Genomic DNA, 27,238 nt, shown 5'->3' on the forward strand with positions numbered 1-27,238 from the left:
TGATTAAAATTAGATGTCACACAGTATTCTTTGAATTACTAAAAGAACTACTTTCTGTTAGAAGGAAATTTCAGAGAACAGACCTCCAGGTATATTTTAGTTGTAATATGGTCATTCTGCTTCTAAGAGTATATTATTAAATTTAGAGGCTATTGTGTCAATTAAAGTATTTTGAAAGCATAAGTAATAGCGTACTTTTAGATAAACTGTATCCTTAGGAACTCTTATGTGAATGTGGTGGTACTCAGATTAGTTTACGAAGTCGTCTAAAATATTCGTTGGAATAAATTTAATGAAACTTATTTTATTTATGTGAATTTGATTTAATTAAGTGTGAATAAGAAGACTGCTAAACAAACTGAAAGCATCAAAGTTGGGTCGTTATTTTGTTCGTGTTTCCTTAACCCGAAAGGAAATGGTGAGGGTCTTAACATTCTTACAGTCCGAAACTGGAAGAAGTCATTCATTGATTTAGTGGATCATTTAAACTTTGAATGAACAAAGCAAGTTTCTGCTTCAAAGAAACCGAAGTAAATAGATTTCACCTGTTAATCAGTGTTTTGCAGACCTAGCCTTGTGTTTTAATTCATGCACTGTGTATTTTCCTAAAATGGTTGAAGTTACAGCGTGTAATACCTGGATATACTTTCCAAAACACTGTTTCATCCTTATTTGATGATTATACCCTGTAAACTCTGGAGCAATGAATCGTAATGCAGGACATCCATTTAAAATTCCTCCTGATCTTACGGCTGCGACTTCGATTTCCTCAGTAGCATGTATCAATTCAAGCAGGAATGGGTCATCGTAACTAAAAGTATGCCCTGCAATGAAGCCCCACAGACAATTCATAACCGATGCGTGAAATGTGTGATCCATTAGAACTCCCTTGGATCCGTATTCCATATTTATGTGTTGCAACATTTCTGTTAAACGTACACCTTCGTGTATGATAATTGATTCCATAGAATTCTTTCCAAAGCCTAAATTGTTCAACATTTTCACGCTTAATCTTCTATGTTCAAACCAGGTTGATCCATTCGTGCAAATAATTCCTGAAATAAAGGAAGCATAATTATAATAACAATATATGCAGTTAGCTTGCAGATTGTCACATACTCGTAGATAAACAAAGCTGTTTGATACAATTTTCAAATAAAAAAGTAGAGTAGGCAAGTACATGTTTGAAATTTCAGTTTTATTTCGAAAATAAGAATTATAGTGCCCGTTATTCAAAACTAAAGTACACCTCTTCTTGTTAAGATACTCTAATTTCATTTTAAAAGAATTATTTTTATGGTTAGAAATCATATTATGATCAATTTTCAAAGGCCATGCATATTTTCCAGTTAATATGCTTAACACATTCTAAAGTTATGAACAAAAGAATGTGTAGAATGATTTGTACACTGACATAACATGAGAACCTTGGTGTGAATGTACTATTCATGTTGGTCCCTGGTAACACGAGTTCTCGCAAACTTAAGGCTTTTCTGAATGAAGTTATTCCGATTATACAGGCATTATATTTGTTTTGTAGATTCTTCGTAAGTGTTTGTAAGTAGATTTTAAGTAAAAGAGAGGAACATACAGAGTATGAAATAAGGAGAAGAAGCAAATAGGTAACTAGCCATTCATATAATACAATTGTGACAGGCAAATCAAAATATCACAGTGCCGTTATGTTTTGTAGACATAGAACTTACAGGTACATTGTTGCGCGTATACTGTCAACTCTTCTAATTCTAGTCCAGTTAGATTAGGTCAGAAATTAGCAAATCCCTAACAAAATAAGTAACTTTTGAGATTCGGGAGGTACGTTCCTCTAATTGCAAGAAGTAAAATCCCAAAACTGCCTGCACCTGGAACTTGTGCGACATTCAAAATGGCGGTCAGGTTTAATGTGGCGGATCATATTTGTACGCCAAACTTTTTCCCCATTTTTAACATTATAACAATTCGATCTGAACCGTACTTGTGTATTTCATACATAAATTCCTGACCCATGCATTAATGTAAGATAGCACCACTAGGATATGTGACAATATTGCCATCTCAGATTATTTGTAAAGAAACTGACTTTTTTTAAAAAAAATATTAAGCAACTATATTTTCTGTCTGTATATTATAGAAAGAAAGAATACATATCACATGTCCATAGATCCTGCGTATCATAGGCGTTCAAACCAGTTATAATTGGTTGTCCTTTATAAACAGAAACTTCTTGCCAAATAAGGGCTGCAGAAGTCATATAATTCTTGGCAGATGTCAACAGATTAATGGCTCAACTTTTGCCATCAGTATTCTGATGACATGTTTTTCTTGTAACTTTTTGATGCACGTGGAACAGGTATGTGCCTTTGTAATTTGATACCAAAAGATCCAACCTATGGTGTATTATTCAATACTGCCGCCGTCAACTGTACGCCAAGTACGTTTTGTCTTCTCGTCTTCAGATTAATAATAGAGTATTAAAACTTCTATCCTACATTGTTAAATATTTGCACATATAGTACTATACAACAACATTTCTTATCTATCCCGGACACAAAACTTTGCTAGTTTTCTATATTATGAGTACATACTGTATATAATAACATAATTATAATGAAATTGAGGTTTACTGAATATTTTATTACTATACTTCGGCGGTGGGTATGAATTCATTTTACTAAACTCTTAGAAACATTGCCGATTATATCTTCCTTTTGCTGCAATCAAATCTATAATGTTGTCCAGTCTGGTCTGTACAGCTTCTTTCCATTGGTTACTGCGTGCATGTGCATATGAGGATATGGCGTCTTTCACGTGCAGAGGTGTTACCAAACAGATATTCTTTCTATAAACTGAATATTTCTTCAATATCAGCTTGCTCACACTAATAGATTTAGCGCAGCTTATTGTCATCTTTTACAGTTTGTGGAGAACAGGCTTCTGGAAACATGCTATGTAACTGGGACGTGTAGAGTTTTTGATAGCCACTGTGAATTGCCACTGGCATGAGCTGATTGAGAGTGTTCGCAAAACCATTGCCTCTCTTAACACTTGCTGCGATAATTGTCTTAAGGCCTCTTTCGACTTTTCGACTTCTTCGTTTCCAAAAGATTTAACGCATAATATACAGTTATAAATTTCAATTAGTTCCAAAATGAGAAATGGGTGATGCGGTTGCTTGAACTATGAGCTTACATCACTGTTATACACCTGTAAACAGAAAGTGCACATACCTTCAAAATTAAACCTTGTTATAGTGAACATAACAACACATAACAATAAAATGCACAACAACATAGATGGTGGAAATTATAGTTATTAACGTATTTGATGCCCATCAGGGGTTTTAGACTTATGCAGACCTTATATTGTATGCCTCCTGTGAGCCTTCTAATTATAGGAGAACAACGAATAATACATCGTTGAAAAGGGTACAGAATGTACATTTTCAAGATATATTCTTCGTACTTATTCTAGTATTATCACGCAATCAGAAAACAAAAATATTTGAGTTGATCTTTTAAAATGTACATTTTTAATATATAATCTGCTGCTTCCAAACTACACTAATCCATACGCCAGACATTTATATACAACATACCCAAGAAGTGTTGACATTGATGTAAAATAACGTGTAAAAGATGGGAGAACGATTTTGGAATACAAGCGACGGCAGCCATATCGTGCATGGTGCTCATTTTGAATGACGCACAATTCCCAGCTACGGGGACCTTTTGGTTGTGACTTCTTTGCATGAAAGGAACTTATAACATAACAACTTATGACTTTCCGGGTTTCGACTCCAACTTACTGGACTATTCTACGCCATACCATTCCAGTTTTATCACTGTGTTATTTGCTTCTTTTTCCAGATTCTAAAGCCATCCCCTTTACATCATACATTGGACCCGTTGTAAATGGATGGATCAGTGTGCATTTGATCTCTGCGTGAACTTTGTTTTCCTTTTATCCGGTGTTACTTTAGTATGAGTTGTCAAATTAGGATATTACTAGATGGAAAGCAGAGTGTCAACCGCGGTGCATGCATTATCTTTAAATGTTCCTTTCAAATTACCCACTGTGGCCAGTATGTATAATTTCAAAATTCAGCTGCGCAGTAATCAATTTATTTTGCTATTATTTCATAACATTCTATCACTCATCTATCGATATACGTTTCTTAAACAGCTTTTTCTAGAAGAAACTTTCCAAGCCTTCCTAACCAAAAAAAGGCACCTTACTCCTTCTGTGTCGTTTAAAATATCCAGATACTCCGTTGCGACTAAGGCAGCACGCTAGGTGGCCATTGCCTTAGCTCCTTGGATTAGTCATCGACAATATCATTCTGTGTTGTCTAATACAACAGAGTACTTCATTGTTGTACTATCACTCTCTTTACCTCAATATATGAACCGCTAATCTCCACCCTAGACTTCCAATCTCACACTCATTCTTTCAGTATATTTTATAAAATTTAAATTATTACATAGTCATTACAACAATATTCACAACCGTTCGGATAATCAGAAACAATTTCTTTGACTTTATCAGAACTACTACCGGAGGTCATATTTTCATATGTAAAAGCCTACTAGACTTATCAATGAAACCAGAGCAGACGTAGCGATTTCTTGTGTCAATCTATCACAACAAATCTTGAGAATCTAAATTCTAGAGGACCTGTCATCTTCCCATCAAGCTTGACATCAATCAACCACAGGCTCATTCTCTTCTATTATTGTCAGAACATGGTAGTATTCCATGCTTTGATCAAGCGAAATAGGATGATTATTGTCCAATGATTACTACCGACTAAGCTAATTTCGACCTTCCTATATTAGACCTTTACAATTGCATCTTCGGCATCTCCTGCCGCGTACGCCATGATTCTGAACTTCAGATACCAACAACTGCACTCTCCAGGTGGTATCCACGCTTACCACATAGATACTGACCTCTCATACATCGCTTCAAAGAATTCTTTCGTTAGCGTACTAGTAATTCCCAAGATCTTCGGTATTGTATAAAGCTCAACGAATACTCAGCAATTAGGTCAAGGCACATAAAGTCACGGGTGAAAAACTTTAACAACTTAGCAGAAACTTCAACCCAACTAAGAGCTAGAGGTGCCCTCATATCCAGACGGGGAAGTTCGTCCTCTACCCGTTACTAGTTATTGACTGCAACATTCATACAGATCAAGACAAAGCCAATACTTTTGCTGACCATCCGCAGACTATACTCAACTTGTTTCCATAAGATTTTCCTCGAAGGCTCCCTACTGATCTCATAAACTTACCATATCTATCATATATCTACAACCAAAAAAAAAAACGCACATTCCTTCCAGCAATAATGCTCTCACAGATCTTATCACCGCTGATGTCTCATATGTTGTCAATTGCAAAAGTACTACAGCCCCTGACAAGAATCGGAAAACTTACTGCGACATCAAAAACCACCTTACTGTCTTATTTTCGCTTGTATCCGATATATAATTTTTCATCGCACTGGCTATGTACCTCCAGACTGGAAGACTTCCTCTACTCTAATGTTTCTAAAGAGTAACAAACCTCCAGATTATGTTGTGTTTTACCAACCAATCCAGTTAACCTCCATATATTGTAAAATTCTTGATCACATCATTCTCAACAAAACCCATCATTATATCCCTCTTTATAATTCGTTAGCAGTGCATCATTCTGGTTTCGACTTCATTTTAATATCAGCGACAAACTGATAAGATTCTTACATCTCCTTACAAATAAAAGCTTTCCTTCACCTTGTATCGGGTATTTCGATCTAGAAAAAGCTTTAGATGAAGTGTGCCACTTTGCTATCATGGTTAAACTTCACCCCTTCCGGAGTTCAAATTCTTTCCTCCGTTTCATCTTTCATTTTCTTTCCAATCGCCTCTCTTATGTTAATGTCAACAGTGCACTATCTCATCTTGATGTTATTCATCTGGCGTACACAAGGCTACACTATCTCACCGGTTCTATATCTTCTGTTTATAGCTTACATGGCAACACTTCCTCCCATTGTGCACACTTCTCAAACCCCCTTTGACACTGCTTTCTGGTAAAGTCCAAGCATCAAACAAATTGATTCTTCTTTAACATAGCATCTGAGGTACCCGTTGATAGTACATTGAGTGGTGACACTATATCAACTCCAGTAAAGCGCAGGCAAGTCTTTGTTCCATTTTGCAAGCGCTTCTAAGCCCAGGAAAATCCAAATCTTTTTCATATCAATGTCTTTGACACACCAATCCACCATACCAATCAGATCACTTACCATCACTACTGACAAGGGAACATCTTATATTGATAGTAGTATTGCCCAATCAAACAATGCGCAATCGATTGAGGAGTGACGAAAAGTGTGAAATCCAAAGTTTTACAGGCCGACACCCAGAAACACACGAGATACAGATGAAAGAAGGATCTAGAATCATGTGAAGATAGCAATGCAAAAGATAGACTGACGGAGAAGAAACTTCAAAATGATTAGTGAAATCAAAATGACATTTACACAACAGTATTGTGATTAAACATTGTATCCACAGACATGCTCAATAACGTCGTATGAAATGCAGTGTTTCACACTGAGCACAAAATGAAGTTTTGTGAAATGGCACGGAACATAAATTACAACATCTTGAAAATCTAATTATCAGTAGAACTATACCTGTGAAGTCGTGATGAAAAGTGTTGCCAACATTTGAGGATAGCCTATATGAATTCTTATATGGATCTCGGATGTAGAAAAGTACATATAGTACACGATTTGAACTAGATGAAACCAAAATATGAGACAACAAACAAGAATATAATCACTGAAGTTCAAAAATAACGCACGAAGCACAGTGTCGAACAATTTTTACCAAAAGAAAATGTCAGAATTGTACTAAAACACAGCACGTAAGCTGAAATGATCCATGCCCTTGGATCACCAGGTGGTCTGCAGGCTCGCTGCTAGTGCACATGTTCGATTTAAGATTGGAGTGTTCTGCAACTTAGTAGTATTTGGAATCCTACATTAAGCTAGATGCCAGGTTGGATTTAGGGGGGTCAATTCGGAATTCGTATAGACCTATCCTCAAACGTTGGCAGCACTGTACATCAAGATGTCACAGGTATAATTCTACTAGTAATTAAAGTTTCTAGATGTCACAATTTGTGTTCTGTGCCATTTAACAGAACTTGATTTTGTGCTCAGTTGGCAAGACTGCATTACATATGATGTTATTGAACATGTATGTGGGTACAATATTTACTTGCTATACTTTTGTGTAAATATCATTTTGATAACTTTAAACATTTTAAAGTTATTTCTTTGTCAGTGTAACTTTTGGATTGCTATTACAGCTATGTGAGTAATACAGACTATTACAGCTCTTAATATCCATAAGGGCTTTCATATCCAAACTTGTCGTATGGCCACTCTACCTGGATTGCTGCATTATTTTCATCTATGCCAAGTTGTAAGTTTTCAAGCGTAATACATCCCGTTTAGCTTACGAAATAAAGTTTCTGAATCCGGCTTGAAACAGAAATTTTAAATTACGGTTTCAAAATCATTTAAGTGGAGTGCTTATTCTATACTTGTACAACTCTTTGTTTAAGCAGTACATTCCAACAATAGATTTTGACATTCAAGTAACCATGGTACCTAGGGTTTGCAGTTGCGGGTAATACGTTTAATATATTTAAGCTAATAATAACCAAATTATCGTATTCTACGTATAATAAGTGTTACTGAACCGTAGTAATACGTACTGACTGATCCAGTGCTTGCATAATTTCGAAAGTGAAATCCAAAACAAAGTATGTCTTGTAGCTAAACTTTCATTACACTGCCATGGGTAGACTAGCCATTGATTCGGATATTACGCAGATTTTCTTCCTAATATCATGTGCAATTAAATTTAGCGTTATTAAGAATGATGTAGCCCCTAAATGTTAGTAATTTTTGAATTTTATGTCTCCCTGTTTCCCTTCACAAGTTCATCTGTTAATTTAAAAATTATAATATGAATATTTCAAGTAAGAATTGAATAAACAAGTAAATATTAAATACTATTCTACAGATGGATTTAGTTTCAGCAGAGTTTCCGAATTATTCTTTTAGCACGTTGGCATGCCAAAATTTAGTAGGTTAGTTTAAATTTCTGAAAAACGATTGTGCATTAGGTTGGAGCGTTTTGCACTTCCCACTTGCCTCACTGGCTCCAGAACCTACACGTTTCCAGAATATTCTCGCTCGAAGTTCGGCGGTGGTATTAATATTGCGTACTTCGGCCAACCAATCCAACAGGCCAGTTTATTGCCGCTTAATATTGAACGGTTTTAGTTCGCTAATGTTTCTATTAAGATATAGAGTTAGTGCATTATACCTAAAGTTACAGTCTTCTTAGCGGGATATGATTTAGAGACATTTTGTATACTTTGGTTTCCAAGTTCGGAAGCAATGGAAAGCAAGATGAAGAAAAAGCCTCATAGCAGACCAACGCGGGAAAGTGTGAAAAGAGGCTTATTTGGCACTCCAAGCGAAATGAATGAAGTGCAGTTTCCCACGTACGCTAACGTTGTGCGACATCATCATTGGTTTCGAAATGTTTTAAGTGGTGACGAAAGTGTAACTAAATTACCAGTGACTGACATTTGTAAACTTGTTAGACAAAGAGTTGTACATGTTTGACTTAAAGCAAGCATTTCTGTGGTTTGAGAAAAGAGAGTTTTTGACACGCTGAAAACTTTTATAATAAGTGTCACACCATGGAAAAACATTTCAGTCGACAAGGACAAGAAGCAATAATTCGTGCAGGTTTTGTTGCACACGCGGAAAGACTCTTTTTGATATTGCGTCTTGCGAATGTAAAACCGCCGAAGATTGCAACTGTGAGAGGACACGCGAGATTCCAAAACGAGAATTCAAGAGTCTCTCGGACCAGAGAACATCACATTGACGCCAGGTAACAATGACGTCCGAACAAGCAAATCTCTGTCAAAGATGTTTTCCCGTAAAGTGAACAGATTTAAGGGGCAGACAAGCAAGAAAGAGGCTGGAAGTGTTGAAGCAAGTCAACTAGTGGGATTAGGCATAGGCACAGGTCAAAGATACTGGCGTCATCAGGGGAATCCAGCGAAGCTGTTGAATCGGGAAACACGTCGGGATCAGACTTCGAGGCGCGACCAAGAAGGAAACATAGCCGAAAGCGCTTCCGTCTTTAAAATACAGCGGAAGCAGCGTTTAAAACCGGAGCTTCAGACAGACAGGTTGCTTTGATCGCTTCTTCCTTACTTCAGGACGTAAGACTCATTACGCCAGAGGACAAAAATCTTATTGTTGACAGATCTAAGGTACGAAGAGGAGAAGATAAACTGGGTGAGAAGATCCAAAAAGAAAAGGCACACATAGGCCGGGAGATTACATGTGTCTACTTCGACGGAAAAAATTATGCAACTCTTGTGCAAGAAAAAACTTATTTCAAACTACGAAGACGAAAGGTTACAGAAGAGCATATCACAGTTCTATCGGAGCCCGGTTCAGAATACTTGGGTCATGCACACCTAAGTCAGCCACTGGCAAAGTTATTGTCGACTATATTTGAGCTCTTAGAGAAGACCAGTACGACGTGCTAAATCTTGAGGCAGTCGGCAGCGATGGTGAAGCCACGAACACAGGATGGGATAATGGCGTGATAAGTCAGATACAAAGATTCCTAGGAAAGAAACCGCAGCATCTCCTTTGCATTCTTCTTACCGACGAGTTGCCATTTCGACACCTGGTAACCGAATTGGATGGTGGGACGATCGGACCCAATGCTTTTTCCGTCTGCATCGGAAAGAAATTAAAGAATTGTGAACGTTCCCCGATCGTCTCCTTTACACCCATTCCCGTTGAATGGTTGTCGGAAATGGTAAAAAACAGATGTTTTAAGCAGTGTCCAGAATTATCTCTTTGAAATTTGTAAGGCTGTTGCTACAGGAATGTGTACTACTGATCTATCAAACAGAAAATCAAGACCATTATCACATTCACGATGGCTTACATTGGCCTAAAGGATGCTTCGTCATCACATTAGTACTGATAAACTTAGTTCAAGTTTGTGTCTACTTTGCCAGTAACTTGTTAATGTATACGTTCCCATCTGGTTTTCAATACGGCAAATCTCCTTCGTGCAAAATTTGCGCCATGCATCTGTTCAGCATAGTTAAGCTTTCGCGTTTTCTGCCAGAAAATCTACAACACATAATTCATTCTGTTCTACAAACAAACGGAAATTACGCTCAACATGAAAACCTGCTGTTAGCGATGACAGCAGATGAAAATCCCCATATTCGAACGTTAGGCTGGAGAAGGATAAAAAAGTGCCACAGCCAGAAGACTCCGAGATAAAGCCGTCCACCTGACTTCGTTGTTCCGAAATTAAACTTTACAGCTGAAAATTACTACGAAATGATTAAGTGGCTAAATGTCTAACAGAGCCGCCAATCACACAAAACATAACGAATCAGCAGCTTGAAGAAAACATCCGAACTTCGGCTACTCTAATAACAACATCATCTTGCCATAGTCAAGCTATGAAACACACAGTGAAGCTGGTGTCCGAAACAGCGTCGAAAAAGTGTGGGCAGAACGCAATAGATATCTACGTTAGAGCCAAACTAAAGTCTAGAACTAGAATGTCCCGCTTCGAGACCAAGAAAAACTACGTGACCTAAAGTCAAATGTCAACGTATGTATACGAGTGGGTGGGAACGAGATGTGCAACCACCTCCCCGTGGTGCGTTCTGAGTTATTTTGCGTACAGAGCAAAATAAGCGAAGAGATGCACAAAGAAAATCGTGTTATACCAAGGGCTATGCCTATAATCATCGTCAACGTGGCATTCCAACAAAATCTGGACATTAATTCCAGCAACTGAGCTAATATAGCTGTATTTTGACTCATATACATTTTAAAATTATTTACTGCAATTGCTACAAGTTTCTTTTAATAAAATAATTGTATTATAGCCATCCGGTAACTATAAAAACGACCACAAGTAGCTTTTCTGTCATTGGTGTTGTGCATGTTGCATAACCAAACAATTAAAAATTGGAAAAGGTGCCACTAATGGCACCTTTTCCACACTAGCTGTCATCGAATTTCGAACAAAAGTGCAAAACGCTCCACCCTATTTTGCATGCATATCTGAGTGAGTGAGTGGGTGCATGTTGGTGGTTGGTGTATATAGGGAGCTCCTTGTTTCTTGTTTCATTAGTAATTTCGTATGTTCGCATGTTCGCATGTTCATAAATGTGCTTTATCGTCATGTACATCATCATAATACTTGTTTAATTTGAATATACGTGTGGCCTGATATGTATTCCTTCCAGGAACTAGCGCTAGCTGGCTAAACTGGGAATTAAGGTACCTATAATAAATTAAATAACATACCAGAGTGTTGAGACATGAAGGCTTACAAGAGTAGGCATATTGGAAGGATTGTTCCATTGTATATGCATAGCTCTTGAATGGACCCTAGAGAGTTTATATATATATATATATATATATATATATATATATATATATATATAATAAAGTGAAAAGTATTTAGGTATTTTTATATGTAGTTGCAGGTGGAACTCCTCATAGCCCCAATTACTATTTGCCTTAGGTTAAATGTTTATAATTTGCATGGATATGTATTAGTTGCACGAATATGTAATCTTGTAATTTAACTATTAATCATATAATTCAAAGTACGGATGAATTAACTGCAGATAATGAAACTGGTTAATATGTAATAAGAACGCTACTGAAAATGTATATACAAAAGATTAAAAAAATCAAGGAAAATTGGGAAAACATTGGAAAAAATTGTTAAGCTTTTTTGTGGACATATGACGTCCTATGTAAACATATGCCAAATTATATCACAACAGTCTACAACTATAAAGTAATCCCAATTTGAAGCCAGCGTTATTATTATTGTTGTTTACTATAAGCTATAGGAATTTAGATCATAATATTGAAATACAGTAAATTTTATATCTAGGCCTTACGGTGCTACAATGTGTTATGCCCCACAACTGGCCATAACAGCTCTTGATATTTTGTTTACTTGTTTGTTATTTATTGTTTGTGATGACATTTCGTACAAGTTCAGTTTTCTATAAAGTTGGAACTTATACGTTTTATTAAAATGTTAACCTGTTCTATTTATTGTTTGTGATGACATTTCGTACAAGTTCAGTTTTCTACAAAGTTGGAATTTATATGTTTTATTAAAATGTTAACCTGTTCTAGACCTGCACCAAGCAATATTATAAATTACATTGTTAATATTTACTCTGAATAAGGTAACGCGGATTATATATCTGTACCCTGAAAGATATTAATTACCTTATAATTACTAAGTGCCGATTGGCGAAATGGTTTTCTTTCTCGGAACAAGAAGAAGAAGAAAATTATTAATTTAAAAAATAAAAAAAGAACAGGATACTAATAAACAAGTCGATGTTATCTGAATTATTGATTATAAACAAAATAATTGGATATAAAGTGTAAAAAAAAAGGAAACCACTGCTTAAGTTGGTAATATAATTTCAATAGTAGTTATTTAGAAAATATTTGTTAAAACACTGAAGATATTTTAATTATGGAGGGCAGGAGAATAATAATTATGATTAGCTAAAGAGTTTCTTCTGGGGCTTAAGCCCTTCTCCTTATATGCCGCCGGATAACTGAAAACATGTAATTTCACGACAAACCGTAATATTTCAACTAAATTTCAGTAAATCTGTATTAATCGTTTGGTAGATATGGAAACTATTATAAATGATATCAACTCAATTATATTAATTGGCGTAATATTTATTAAAAAAAATACCTACGATATATTTTAATGGCATAATATTTCTAGTAAAAAGACGTTAACAATAACGTTTAATAGCCCGGCACTAGGTTTAATCTAGTTAAGTTATGCAAATTCAGATAAAACGTAATTCTCTGTGATGCGGTTATGAGGTCATGTCTAGTTTGGTTAGCAACAAAACAAGGATATGTACGACATAGGCAAAAGGTTTTATTTATCATACGAAATGATGATAATATTAGAATACAAAATGTATCAAGGATTAAATAAAGTGCAGTAAATATAATATAGTTAAGAAATATGTCCCATGTGGAATATATTAGCCTTTTCGCCGAACTGTTGTTATCCTATGATGTTAGCTGAAACAGGGCATGAATGAAAGCTGCGAAAGAAGAAGTTTAATCTGGAACATATATTATATGATGCTTGTGTCCGTTGCTTTTAATCTAATTTCGTTAATTTATTATACGCCTACGAATGTATCGTCGGTTACTTTCACAACATTAAATTACTTACGAATCAGATGAACATGATATCTACAATATTAAGGCCTATGGAACAAAGCCACTATATGGACTACGTCCCAAAATTGACAATATGAGTAATATTTAAATACATGCACTACGCTAGTCTCCATAGATGTAGCATTGGTATTTATTGTAAAATTTCACTTTAACTTCTACAAATAATTTAATGTACATTGTTCCGAATTCAAGATCTTTATAAACAGAACATGGGAAAAAATTTGTTTCGTATTTATTTCTTTAGTTTCTGAGGTTATCATTGATACGTTTTAAATAATAGTGCACGTTAAATTCCTTCTTCAATGACTGTATTACATATTGAGTCACGGTTGTTACCTCGTACCGTGCAATGTGATTGAGAAACCTTCACGATTAACGTTACAGCCTCATCACCGAACTTGGATCTGAAACAAATAGAAAATTTCCACGATCTTTCTATGCGTGGTGGCGACTCAGCATATCTACAAGGGCTAAACGGTTCAGTTGTCATAATATCGTCTTCGGTCGATAGAATGGATGACTGCTGTGCCGGGAGATGAGCAAAGTGGAGCGTTACAAATGAATGGGTGTAAATTGAATTAGTAAATGAATTGAATTCTCCATGTGATGGGGGAATGCTGTCCTTGACAAGAACCTGGAAGCATTTGTTTCCGTGTTTTGTTCCTATAAAACATCAAATCAGAATTCCGTTGTGTGACATTTCTTTACAGTTGATCATGTTGAGCTATTAAGTGATTCAGTTTTGTTGCCGTGTTCATTAGCTATTTGTTTTCTTTCTTCGCCAGTCTTACTGACTACTACGCTTCTTCATCGTGTGACTAAATTGAAAATATGACTTACATATAGAGAATCAGCATAAACGGAAAGCTGATACATGGTTGGCGCCCTTGCGTATTTTCTGAGCCATGAGTAGATTTCGGCTATACATCTACTGATTCGAAATTCTAAATTATTCCAAATTTTCAATTATTTTGGTATTACCATTTTTGACAATGATAATACATCTTGATAACTAGTAAATACATCTTGAGTCCACTTTGGAAAAGGGTAGTGGTCCAGGGAAGAATACCCATTCATACCAATGGTTAATTTTTTCGACCCTTATCGAAGGAACTTTTACTTATATTTGCAAACCATAGCAACAACCGTCCATAATGAAACGTAAAAACATACGATAAATCCCAAATCATAGTGAAATGAAATGTAGTCTATCATTTGGGAGATATATTCGCTTTCCATTCTTTATTCTTTATTTACATTTATTTATTTTCTATTCCTATTTTATTATTATTATCATTATTATTATTATTATTATTATTATTATTATTATTATTATTATTATTATTATTATTATTATTATTATTATTAAATATTTGCTGTCACAGCTTCAATAGCTCCTCCACCCGAGGATTTCTTTTGCAAGTGACACAATGATTAGCTATTTAGTAAACGGTTTCAGGTTGAGCGGTTATGACTGGATAACAATTCCTACCATTCTTAAAAACATATAAAAGTTACAGCTGGAATTTATTACCACCGAATTTCAGCAAAGTGATCACTTATTACTGTACACTATGGATATTTTTGCCACTACAATCTCGGCTATAACTTCGTCTGTTGCCCTCTACCCCAGCTCTTTCCCTCTATGTCAAAAATCTTCCCTCTGACAACACCAATCATTTTGTAGCTTCTGCCTACTCTTCCGGGTCTTCCCGTTCACTTTATCCGTACATATGCTGCACTTTGATGCGATCTACCAAAAGGGCTTAATTCTTGTACATCTCTGTCCAGAGCAGCTCCAGTGCAAGAAGATAACCTGCACTTATGTTTCTAACAACTTTTTTGTATTTGCGTTGCAAGGTGCACCTCACCACCATTTCTTGATCCTCTTGCCCTGATGATTATGATCTCAAGATCATATTGTCCAAGTGGATGAGATGTCCAAAATCTAATAAAGCTCAGTGTAATAAAGTGCTACTTACAATAAATGATATTACCCTTCTGCTCACATCCCCTAGAGCGTTTTTAGTCTCCTTTCTGCCCCAATCTTCCTTCCATTCACCCCAGATAGAGAGCGTAATCTTCGCAAAGGTGATATAGGGCTACATCGCCTAGCTAACAAAGTTTAAATAAAGACTCAGCCCTCCAACATAAACCTTATTAAGGAACAAGAAAGCAGAAGGTAGCGTTGGTGTTTAAATTTGGCCCCGAGCCTTCCATTTAAATTCGTCCCATATCACAACTTCATCTGCAATTGTGTATTTTAGAATAAAGCTTATATCTCTCAATAGACACGGTTTCATATCTATGGTTTGTAAAAGTATATACAATGATCAGTCAGTACATTATGACTACCTAACTACTATAGATATAAACCCGTCCAGGCGATAGCAACGTCACCTCACGAGGAATGCGTGCTAGTGAGACACACGTACGGTGCATGTGGTATCAGTGAGCGTGACGGCCGCGTGTAGAAAGGGGAAGGCGTGTATCGAAGACTTACCGATGGCAGGTTGTAATGGCCCAGAGGTTCGGCACGAACATTTCGGAAACTGCACGACTTGTAGGGTGTTGGAGAAGTACTGTGGTGAGTGTTTTCAACAAGTAGCGAAATCAAGGTGAAATGGCGTCCAAACGTCGAGGGCTTGGACGGTTCCCTTATTACAGATGTCGGACATTGTAGGCTGAGAACACTGGTAAAGAGAACACTCGACGAACAGTGGTTGAACTAACATCAAACTTTAATGCTGAGTAGACTGCAAGTGTGTCTGAACAGACAGTGCACCGAATACTTCTAACCATGGGCCTCCGCAGCCCACAACATCGGCAACTACGACTGAAATGGGCACGGTACCATTGCAAGTGGACCTTGAAACACTGACAGAGCGTTGCATAGTCAGATGAATCCCGATATCTATCTAATCATGTCTAGGGCGCGAATCTATTGTTTATCATGGGAACAGCTCCTTAAGACCTGTTCTGCGGGACGGAGAAAAGCTGGCGGCCGCTTAATTATGCTCTGGGGTACATTCAGGTGGTCATCCATTCTCCCAGTGGAGATCGTGCAAGGCACTATGACGGCAGAGGCGTATCGTACACTACTTGCACAGGACGTACACCCCTTCATGACGACAATGTTTCCCAACGGCAGGGACATTTCTCAACAAGATAATGTGCCACGTCACAAGGCGATGAGTATGATAGAGTTGTTCGAGGATCACAATGGCGCGTTCCAATTGATGTTCTGCCCATCTCAACTCTCCGGATCTGAACCCAATCGAACACCTCTAGGATGTTATTGAACCTGCCGTCATAACCCATCGACCCCCCGAATTTACGAGAATTGGGTGGCCTGCGTGTGCATACATGGTGCCAAGTTCCTCCAGCTACCTAAGAAGATCTCATTGTTACCACGCCAAAACGCGTCGCCGCTGTTATCCGTGCCGAAGGTGGTCATACTGACTTTTAGGTAGGTGGTCATAGTGTTCTGGCTGATCAATATGTCATTGTGTTGTTCCATTTTAAACGATTTTTAAAACAAATAGATTATTTAAGCCCAATACTTACCTCCGTCATCTTTGTAAGCATATTTAATAACTTGAATCATTTCACGTCCCTCTGTCTTCTTGTTCGTCAGTACTTCATTAATTGCTTGTTTCCGAGATACAAGTACTTGGATTAATCCAAACTGGTTAAATGTAAGTTCTGGTCCATATTTATTACATGCGTAAGTAACTGCCTTTCTTATAGAGCGATAGTGAAACAGAAGATAAAGGAAATACCAAACATTACCACACAAAGCAATGCTCATTGGTTCTGGAATAAAAAAAGACAAAAGATAAAGAAAATTACGTATGTTATCTTTGGTTAATTTAAAGAGAAATCATTAAGGAAATATGGTGTTAGTTTGGTTTGTACGGAATATCCAATTTTACGCCTCGTAGGAAATTACCGTTTGTACTATAACCAATGAATGGACTGAAGTAATGTTATGACGTCATAAACCCTACACAAATTTTGAAAATACTCTGGTGTATCTGCCAATCACACAATATTTGTTGAACAGAGTTGTGTGAAATTGAATCAAGGAGAATGTACAGTTGAGTAAGACTTTCTCTTAAGAGTTCAAACCGAGATATTGTGCTCATTTGGTTGTCTACGAGTGTTGAATGAGCACAACATATACCTTTGATTTGTGAAATTTCGTACCACTAACACAACATTAAAAAATTGAATCCCGCACCCAACAACCAACAGCAATCGGAGACGAACTATGTATACATTTTATCACTATCGTTCGGAAGATCCATACAATCTGTAATGTAAAACTAATTGTGCACTTAACTACCACATTGTCTATGTGTATAGTTCTGGTATGATAATCGTAAACGATCAAAACAATAGTAGAATTATGATAAGGTTCACAATATTTGCCAAAATTAGCGCACCTTCCGCAGAAAGTATTTATTTGTGTTATTTTGATCTATGATGTGAGTAATATCTCAAGGCTTTCTCTGTCGAGGCGAAAGCATAACATAGATAGTTGGAGTGATGAATTCCATGAAATGTAATGCATACGTATTCTCCAGGCGTTATGCAGTGGTCAAAGGACGTAATAGTCTCATGTTGAATGACAGTATATACCTAATAGTTGCTCAAAAGACGATTGAGGCTCTTTGTGGATTGAATTATGAAATACTTCTTATATTATTATCACTCGCACTCACTATCACCATGTTCGGCATCTCGACCATTTCCTGGAAGGGAAGACCTTCACCAATGACCGGCCAGTGCAACATCCACTTAAGGATTTCTTCGTTTCACAGATAACGGACTTACTGCGCAACGGATTTCAATCATTAGTTGACTAATGGGGAAAATGTTTAGCGGTTATTTTGGTTAACTAATATTGTAGTGTTCATTTTTCAGTTCTATAAAATTACTAATGTACATTTCGTTTGTACCAATCTAAGACATGACACATGATTCATATCAAGTTCGTCTTCCTAATCCACTGCAATAAATAAAATTAACAAAATTAAGATTTTTATTTATATTTGACGTTGTTCATCAGCACGTATTCTATACACAAGCAATAAAATCGTGATTTTAATTATTATTGGCAACTAAGTCTATATATTCTTAATTTAGTTTTTGTTTTTACAGCAGAATATATCGTCACATAACTTATCGTCACGTACTAATACTTATCCATTTCATGTAAATGCTATAAAAAAGTGTAAATTACGAGATTAATATGACGTTTTACCAGCTTTCATCCTCATAACAGATCGATATGAAATGGGGTCATATGGGTCAATAATTGTAACTTTTCGCGGCCACCACCGAATTCGTGAAGAAGATTGGAGGTGGAATAGACGCCAGATTGAAGGTTACAAAGCAGCCCACATATTTTTAATTACGTTTAGAATAAATCTAGGAGGCTCAGGTAGGCAGAATATACATCCGAATGGAAGAACGTAACAGCGCTTTCAAACTTTTAACTGGAAACAACTGGAAGACCATTAGGAAGACTAACGCAAAAATGGGAGAACAATTTTTAAAAAAATCATGGGAATTCAACGTAGAAACTAAATCAAGTTACCTGAGAACAAAACGGGGAGTTTTGTGAATGCGGAATTATACTTTCTGGTTCTATAGACCATAGAGTTAGTTATTTAGTCCAAATCCAGGAAACGTGCGCTTTAGGAGAGTTGTTTAATTTCTTCCCGATATTTTTCAAACCTTGATGTGTTGTAGTAGCTCCAGCTGTATAAATGAACGTGTTAACATTACGGAATATGGATCCATTTTCCGTAAACACCATCTGAATTATGGAATGCACGTGATTCCTTAAAATAGTGGCATAATCACGGACTGTAACGGGATGTAAGCATCATCATAGGGTCCACTGGAAACCAGGATGTTATGGAGCAAATCTTCATAGAATCAGCACCATGTTTCGACGGTTATCGAAGACACTACAGATAATACACCCCTTTGGACGTCGGACTCTTACCTAAATGCAACCTGTGGTTTAGAAGCAAGTTAAACGATGGCTCATCCGACCACATTACACATTTCATTTTCCCCATTTTCCAGATTACCAGCACGCTTGGAGTTGTGCTAAATAGTTGTGGTAATTTACAAGCTGTTCCACCAGTGCAGCTTAATCTCGTATGACTATGTTATGTAACTTGCTGTGGACTGTGATTTTCAATGATTGTTATGGGAGATGCTTGATCACTTCTTCCGTGACTTGGGTAGTAGTGGCACGATGAATCTCAGTGGCAATCTGCTCAAAAATTCGCAGGGACTATCATTGATGGTTTTCTTGTTACTACTGTTCCCTTTTACCTATATGATTTTGCCGTGAGTTTTGTAGGTCGCCTTCATCGCAACTGTTGGAAACTGGGGAAACTGTTCATCGCAACCCACTTGCAGGTTTAAACCTTTCGCATCACAAAACGGAGCCCTAAGAATTATCTCCTTTGAAAATCATAGAAATACTATTTTACACTATCACAATTGTTCAGTTCTATGCATGCACAGAGAAACTACTGTCACACATAGCATGCCACAGTTAATCGTCACCAACAGCCCAGAGCTACGGTCGTACCCTGACCATGCCAACGCGAACATGTGGTGCATTTTCAACACAAAGTGTTTACATTAAGGGAATAAAAATGTACACATTGTGACAAAATAGCAGCCACACATTTAAAAGTGAATTTATTTGTGCAATAGAAATAACGTTCTCCAAACTATGTTTAAGATACAAAACAGCGATTATACACATAACCAACACGTGAATCTGAAACAAATAAAATTCCATTCTGGAATATAGTCTAAAATGCACTGCTTTCATCGTCTAGTACAGCTATGTCCTACTGAATGTCCTTCCTCTCTCAATGTTTAATACTCCCCTTACCACACGGACAAGGGACAGAGACAGTAGGTAACCTGACGTTAATAAAAGGCAGTGATAGGCAGATACACGTTGATATTGTATTCGATGACTATACAGGCATGGCATTCTACGCATGGATACAGGACTAAGCGTTCACTCCATTATATCTTACATATATCACTTCTTATTTAACACTATCTTATCTTATTGTTCTATATAATTCTCTATCCCCCTTTCTTCATTGTGCTTTATATATTCTTGCGTCATACATCTGCCGGCAGGACATTACTGATCTATAAACTATATGACAATTCGCACAATTATAAAACTTTCTTTACTTCCCCATGGGGATTGTCAATGGATTTTGCATTATTCTATTGCCATTTTGATTTCTCTTATTTCCGTTTCCTATATTTTAGCTTTCACCTTACGCTTCTTGTCTCATATCCTTCGGAGCAATTCCGCTTTACATTTTTCAATCGTCGTTCTTACTTTGTTAGCTCTTCTCCGTTCCCCTTGCATTTCTAATGTCTTTTCTCATTTCCAGTTTTGTTCTTCTACCATAATCAAAATACCTGTTTTTTTCTTTACTATACTTAATCCTTTATACAACATAATATTTTCATTTCTTTAGTTCTATTTGCTCCTTTCCAATTTCTTACTTACAAGAATTCTACATTCTTGTTTTATTATTTTTGGATTTTCCAATAACATGTCGTAGCTATTTTTTCTTTACCGTTTCTATATGAGTATTGTATTGTTTGTCCTTAACTTCAGAACACTAAATATTGCAAAATTTTATCCTTTTTTCCTTACTTTATTTTCTTTCTAAATTGGGTCTCTGTGATAGAAACTTACCTCTGAAGTCCGTCGTTCGACATCCAGATAAGTTCATGGTAGACAATATCGTGTCTGTAAGTTTCCTTGGAGTACTATTTTTCCTCCCACATTCGCATTTTACCATTTTTCCATCATTATTCACTTGCCTTGATCATCCGTTTTCCTTAGTCTAATGGGCGTAATCTTGGGACGTTAAACTTATTTCGTTTTCTAAATCATTTCAACTCATCTATGCATGATTTTGTTTATTCGTTCGATTTCATGATATCTTAATCACTTCACATGTTATTGAATAGCAATACATGTTTACTCCACTATACTTTTTATTACAATCCACTCTGTTATTTGATATATACTCTATTCTAATTGACATCTCTTAAAACCATGAACTAAGAGTAAGTCTTTGGGTGAGGGACTAAATGGATATACTAGAATAATTCTTCACCAAAATAAGCATATTTTTATTTGTCCATTTTTTATCTTATATCAGGACATAAAGAGTGTTTTAGGTATAAATATAGTGTGCAATTACTTACCTGGAGGTAATCTGTTCTTTTTGAAGTTTTTCAGATACATATATATACCAATCACAAGGAAGGAAATACACCACAACCACATTGTTCTTACGGTGTATTGGTCAGTGACCTGAAACAAAAACAAAACACTTAATATTCGCTCACGTGCAGAAAATATCGTTAGTATAATGTGTTGTTTCTACACTGAAAATCGAGAATGTGTCATTTCTACACACCTAGTGAAACATTTAAGCAAACTAACATCTGTCTAACTTTTTCTTCCACCGTTATATTTCTGAATTACTTTAAAATTGATAAGTGTGAGAAAAAGAAAGAAAATTAAAGAGAAATTCAATACAAATCTGAATTATTTCAATATTAGTTAAATTGTTTCTGTAATATGTAAATGTAGTTAAACAATGTAGTGTTGGAACTTCTAGTTTCAAGCAGTCCTTTCCCAGTAGAGATTTGATCTTATTCAAAATGCATGTTTTTAACATTAAAGATATGATAAAATTGAACACATTAATACTGGATTCTTTAGGTGTAACCGAGGCAGCAAAAGTTCGACTTGCGCCGACATACTCCTACCTCTGAAAAAAACTTGGAAAGAGTATATTATTTTGGAGAAAAAATGCAAGGTTAAAATTTGGTAGAGAATTAGCCCTGTAGGAACTTGAAATAGAGGAAGGGTGACTAATTGTGTAATAGAAGGTACGATTCTGACAGAATATACTGACTGCAGCAAGAAAGAGGTTATCTTGGTCTAATACCAAAGAGAATCTCTTAGCAGTTTAGGAGATGAGCATCTCGTTGTGTTGAATGGTTAAAAAATGGACAAAATCTACATTTGAAAGGTTGTATCCTGCAAGATAAAACTTACTTGGATCACATGGCCCATGAGCTACGATCCTTGAAAATATGTATAGTTTTAACCCTTTTTCGATGGAAAGGTGAATGTTAGTAATGTTGCTGAAATTCTAACCGTCAGTTTGTGTATATAAACACTCATTGTGTAATCATATCATTACATTACGATTATTTTTAAGTAGCAGATAGCGTTTTGCATGATTTAAGTGGATATTGTTTTCTAATTTTATGTAGGATCCCAGTTCCATCCGAAAAGGAAACAACGAGCCTGCAGAGACATGATAATACTGTGCATACTATCAGAAATCAAATTGATGCAAATGGTACTGTGATCTTTAGAACTATTATCTATATCAGTGGTTCTTCACCTAATTTCTATCACTACCCGCACTTTATCACATCCTGTTGCCTGTGTCACGCTTTTAATTTCTAGTGTGTAATAGGTTTGTATGGGATTTTCAATATACCTATTGTAGAGATCTCACAATATCCATCTTTTTCTATGGTAGGATAATCCATTTTTTGTATATAGTGGATACAGTAAGTTCCCTTTTAAAAATGGATTAAAACTAAATTTTCATCAGTTCATTCATATTATAATATGGAATTCGATTCGTCATAATGTTTCAAAATGGAGCCCGTTTGAAAATTTTAGAATTTAGTAACTCTTAATTTTGGGTAATATGATTTAAAAAATAGTGATTTCTAATTTTTGTTAACGAAAACTTGGAGAATTGTAAAAAAAAAAAAAGTAGTTGAGCATTTTAATTTTCTAGAGGACGCCACTTTGAGATACCTCATATTATTGTGAATTTCGTACCTTGTTGTATATGTGTTCAGTATCACCGAAAACTGTTCAAATCAACTTGTTTAGATTTACAATTTAGGAAACAAATGAAACACCACACCAAAAATCTACTTTCATTATGGCCAGCTTGCTGGAGAAAAATATTATTTGCTCACACACATACGTGTACAATTTTGCAAAGGACAACAAAGGATCCTAAACAACAACAATCCATTTTATTGCCGAAAATATAATTTGTCCGTTGTTGATAATCAACAAACATAATACATGTATCGCGAATAAGTGTTTTCAATGTTCATTGTGCTTCAATATTTAGGTTTTGTTGCATTTGTAGTTTCCTGATATTGCAATATACAGTTCTAATTACCTTAATATCGTATCTCTTTCATTTAAATTGATTTTTAAAAAGCTCTGCATGTATTGAAACTGTTTAGTAGATCTACTTTTTTGTTGTTCTTAACATCATGTACAAAAGTAGAAATATGCCTATCAGAAAGAAATTGAAAATAATATTTAAAAATATTTTATTTTGCAGTATTAGATTCTAATTCTATTTATTACTTCCGCTTATCTTCGCAACCCCTATGAAAGCCTCTCGCAACCCCCAGGTTGAGAAAAAGATCTCATTAGATGTGCTAGCTAAAGAAGATTTTTGAAATAAGGCACTTTGAAAAAAACAGCCCCTGTAACTTTGTTCTTATTCATTTAAAGGTTGCCATATGACGACAGTGTCAGACACTAAATTACGTTGGATATGCATTGCTCCGTGTGTTTCACTTGCATTTTTACTGTCCTACGGGCCACAGAGCTTTGGATACCGTACCGTCCTTAGGTGGCAACACTGAATAATAAATGTAACATTTAAGTTTTTTTATTTAACATGTGGATTTAACCTTGTAATAATCTAAAATAGTGAAATTTGAATAATACAAGTTTCTGTGCGGTTAACAACAATTTTAATAACTACATGTGCATTAGAATGGAGCTAAAAATAAAAACAGATTTTCGAGTATCGAATTCTGATAGATCTCAAAACTTGCGTAAGTTGCGTAAATGCGTGCTAATCAATGGAAAAATAACGAAAAAACTCACACTTTGGATCTTCAGATAGCGCAAACGGCCTAAAGTTTGAAGACATAACAAAAAAATCTTTACGTGAAAGAAAAACAGATTTTCGAGTCTCAAAATCTAATGAAGTTCAAATGTTGGGTATTCGCGTAGTAATTAATGGGAAAATAACAAGACCACTCTTTGAATCTTCAGTTTGCGCAAACGGACTATATATACACGTATGCATATAACACCAAAATTTACCTTTACACAAGAAATATAGAGATTACTTTTTTTTTTGTTTTAATTTCTATAGCATCTAAGTACTCAGTTTAGTTGTGTGAGGTCATGTTTGTTAATAATTCGCATCTACATCTTCTATAAATTTTCATGTGACGGACTATAGTGAGCTGATAGATTACAGAAAATGTAAGCTGTCTTCCCTTCCAGTGTTTGAAAGCTTGACAACTTATCACTTACGTGTGACAAATCTTGTCATGAGTTTGACTTCTTAAATTTTACATACCAAACTGCGGAAGTTGAAAGTATTGTCAAACTTGTCAAATACTGCAGGAAAAGCGTGCGGACAAGAAAACAGAGATGGCTACATTAGAGCAACTTGGCTCTCAAGACTCACAATGCTAACATCTGATAAAAAGAATCTTAGTTTAAGACAACGTCCTTGACTAAAGCAACATAATTTAGCACATCCTAATTTGTAGGATGGTTGGGTAGGTTGTGGGTGGAACTCGAATTCTCGTGGTGAGTTCTGGCCCATTTCATAAAAAAAAAAAAAAAAAAAAAAAAATGTGAAATGGGCGAAGAGCTGTAAAATCATTACGAAAATAATCATTATAAAATCTCTCTCATTAACGAATTATTAACAATTATGGTCTCATGCAAGTGAAATAAAGTACGTAAACTCTGCAGAAATGAAAAAAACTAATCTGTATATTTCTTGACTAAAGTTAAACGTTGGTACTTCTTATTATTCTCAAATTTTATGCCGTTTGCCGAACTGTAGGTCGGAAGTGCGATTCTTTTTGTTACTTGATTAGCATGCGGCTACGCAACGTTTTAGCTCTATTAGAATTTGATACTCGAATATCTGACTTTTTCGCGTAAAAGTAAATTTGGGTGCTCTTGACAGTTATGTGACCACATCATTACCAAACATTTGAGGCCCTCCAGTTCTCCGAGCTTAACATCACCTGACTTTTTCTTTGCGCGTTACCTAAAAAATGTGGTGTACAAGAATAATCCCAGGTCCATTGAGGAACTGAAGACAAACATTGAAAACATAAATTCAGCTAATCACCAGCAACACTTTTAAGAAGTTGTCAAGAAACATAGTAAAGTGCGCAAATTTGTCTCTACAAGAGCGCGCAGCTACTTCAAGCATTTTGCTGTAAAGTGCCTTTCACTTTCCACGAGAATTCCCTAGTTTGCCAGCTGTAGATGAGTAATATATTTATCGCAAATTTTTGCATAAAAACTCAGGTTATCAATTATGTGTAAATTTTCATTGCTTATCATTAATTGACCTAAAAGCCACCTATTGCAGTAATTTTACGCCAACAGTGTTTGCAGGACTACGTTTCTAAAAAACAAAAACAAAAAAATCATTTTAAGGACGTGCATTAAATAGCCTTTTTACATGACAACACTCAATCAACTTTATCACATTTTTGCATCAATGGATAAACGTTGATTCTTACTGCACATATAAACAGAGATTCCCCCACAGGAAATTAGTTTTTTGCAACTGATTATTGATTTTCTTCATTTTGTACATTTTTTGTGCACTTTCGATATTTTCTTTCCAGGGCCGGCCTTAGGTGGTGCGGGGCCCGATTGGGAACATTTTGCGGGGCCCCAGCTTTGCAACTAACTTGAACAAACGTCTGTAGAACCTTCTACAGCGGCGCAAATCTGTCTTCAATATTGGGGGGCCAGTAGGACCGTTTTCCTTTCTTTTTTTTTCTAAGTGATGCTCAAAATATTTGTAAAGTTGAAAACAATCCTGTAGAGGATCTGGGAGTAGAGTTATCTTCAACATTGGGAGGCGGGCGGATTTGACGCTTATTCTGGGGGGCATGAATTTCATCTTACTTTCCTTTGTGGCAAATAATTACATTCTTTCCCAAAAACACACATTTCAAATCAGATTTTTGGGTGGACAGTCTCCCCCAGTTCCAAAATTGGAGGGGACATGTCCCCCTCATCCTCCCGGGATTTGCGCCAGTGTAGGCTATATATATTAATCATCCATCTCCCTTTCATTTATCATCCATCTCCTAAGAACAAATCCTGGGACGTCAAATAGTGAGTGAAAGTTAATAGTCTAAACATATATAAGGTGCATTTCAATATAAAATTATATATATGTAAGTCTTCAATTAGCACATCTGCAAAGAACATAGTCATATGATAAGTTTGTTAGTTTATCCCCGGAACACCTTGCATATTTACTTATAAAAATGATTGAAAAAGTTATTAACAGCAAAGACAGTTTCGAAACATTCTCCCGTTTCTATGGTGTGGAGTCCTCTTTCAGGAGGACTAACACTAATCTCTCATCATGGATGGGTCCATTTTCCTTGGTGAAAACTCTCATCCTGTTCGTTGCTTATAGCAGCTAATTTTTGAGAGAAATAAATTAAATGGAAATGCAAACAGTGAATGAATTTTAAAATACATACTTCACCCTTGTGCCTCGCAATTTTTCAAGAAGGTTCTTTACAAGTATTTCATAGTTTTCTTCTCTTATAAGTAGACCTATCGATGTCGAAATCTAGTTTTTTGACCAAACTTGGCAAAGAAGTGTAAAATATGAAGAAACGAGCGTAATTAAAATTT

General features: G+C 35.9%; 1 protein-coding gene across 1 annotated transcript; it reads right to left on the minus strand.

Annotated features, from left to right (window-relative positions):
* Positions 1-552: 552 nt before the first annotated feature.
* Positions 553-22,552, minus strand: LOC145692169 (methyl farnesoate epoxidase-like). The gene is made up of 4 exons (XM_081767468.1): positions 22,535-22,552; positions 21,673-21,781; positions 16,954-17,202; positions 553-1,055 (listed from the first exon to the last, which is right to left on the minus strand). The coding sequence occupies exons 1-4, from the start codon at positions 22,550-22,552 to the stop codon at positions 553-555; spliced, it is 879 nt and encodes a 292-aa protein (XP_081623594.1).
* Positions 22,553-27,238: the final 4,686 nt, after the last annotated feature.

The sequence above is a fragment of the Thermobia domestica genome, chromosome 8, assembly GCF_964235325.1.
Source record: "Thermobia domestica chromosome 8, izTheDome1.hap1.1, whole genome shotgun sequence".
In the NCBI taxonomy this organism is placed as follows: Eukaryota; Metazoa; Arthropoda; class Insecta; order Zygentoma; family Lepismatidae; genus Thermobia; species Thermobia domestica.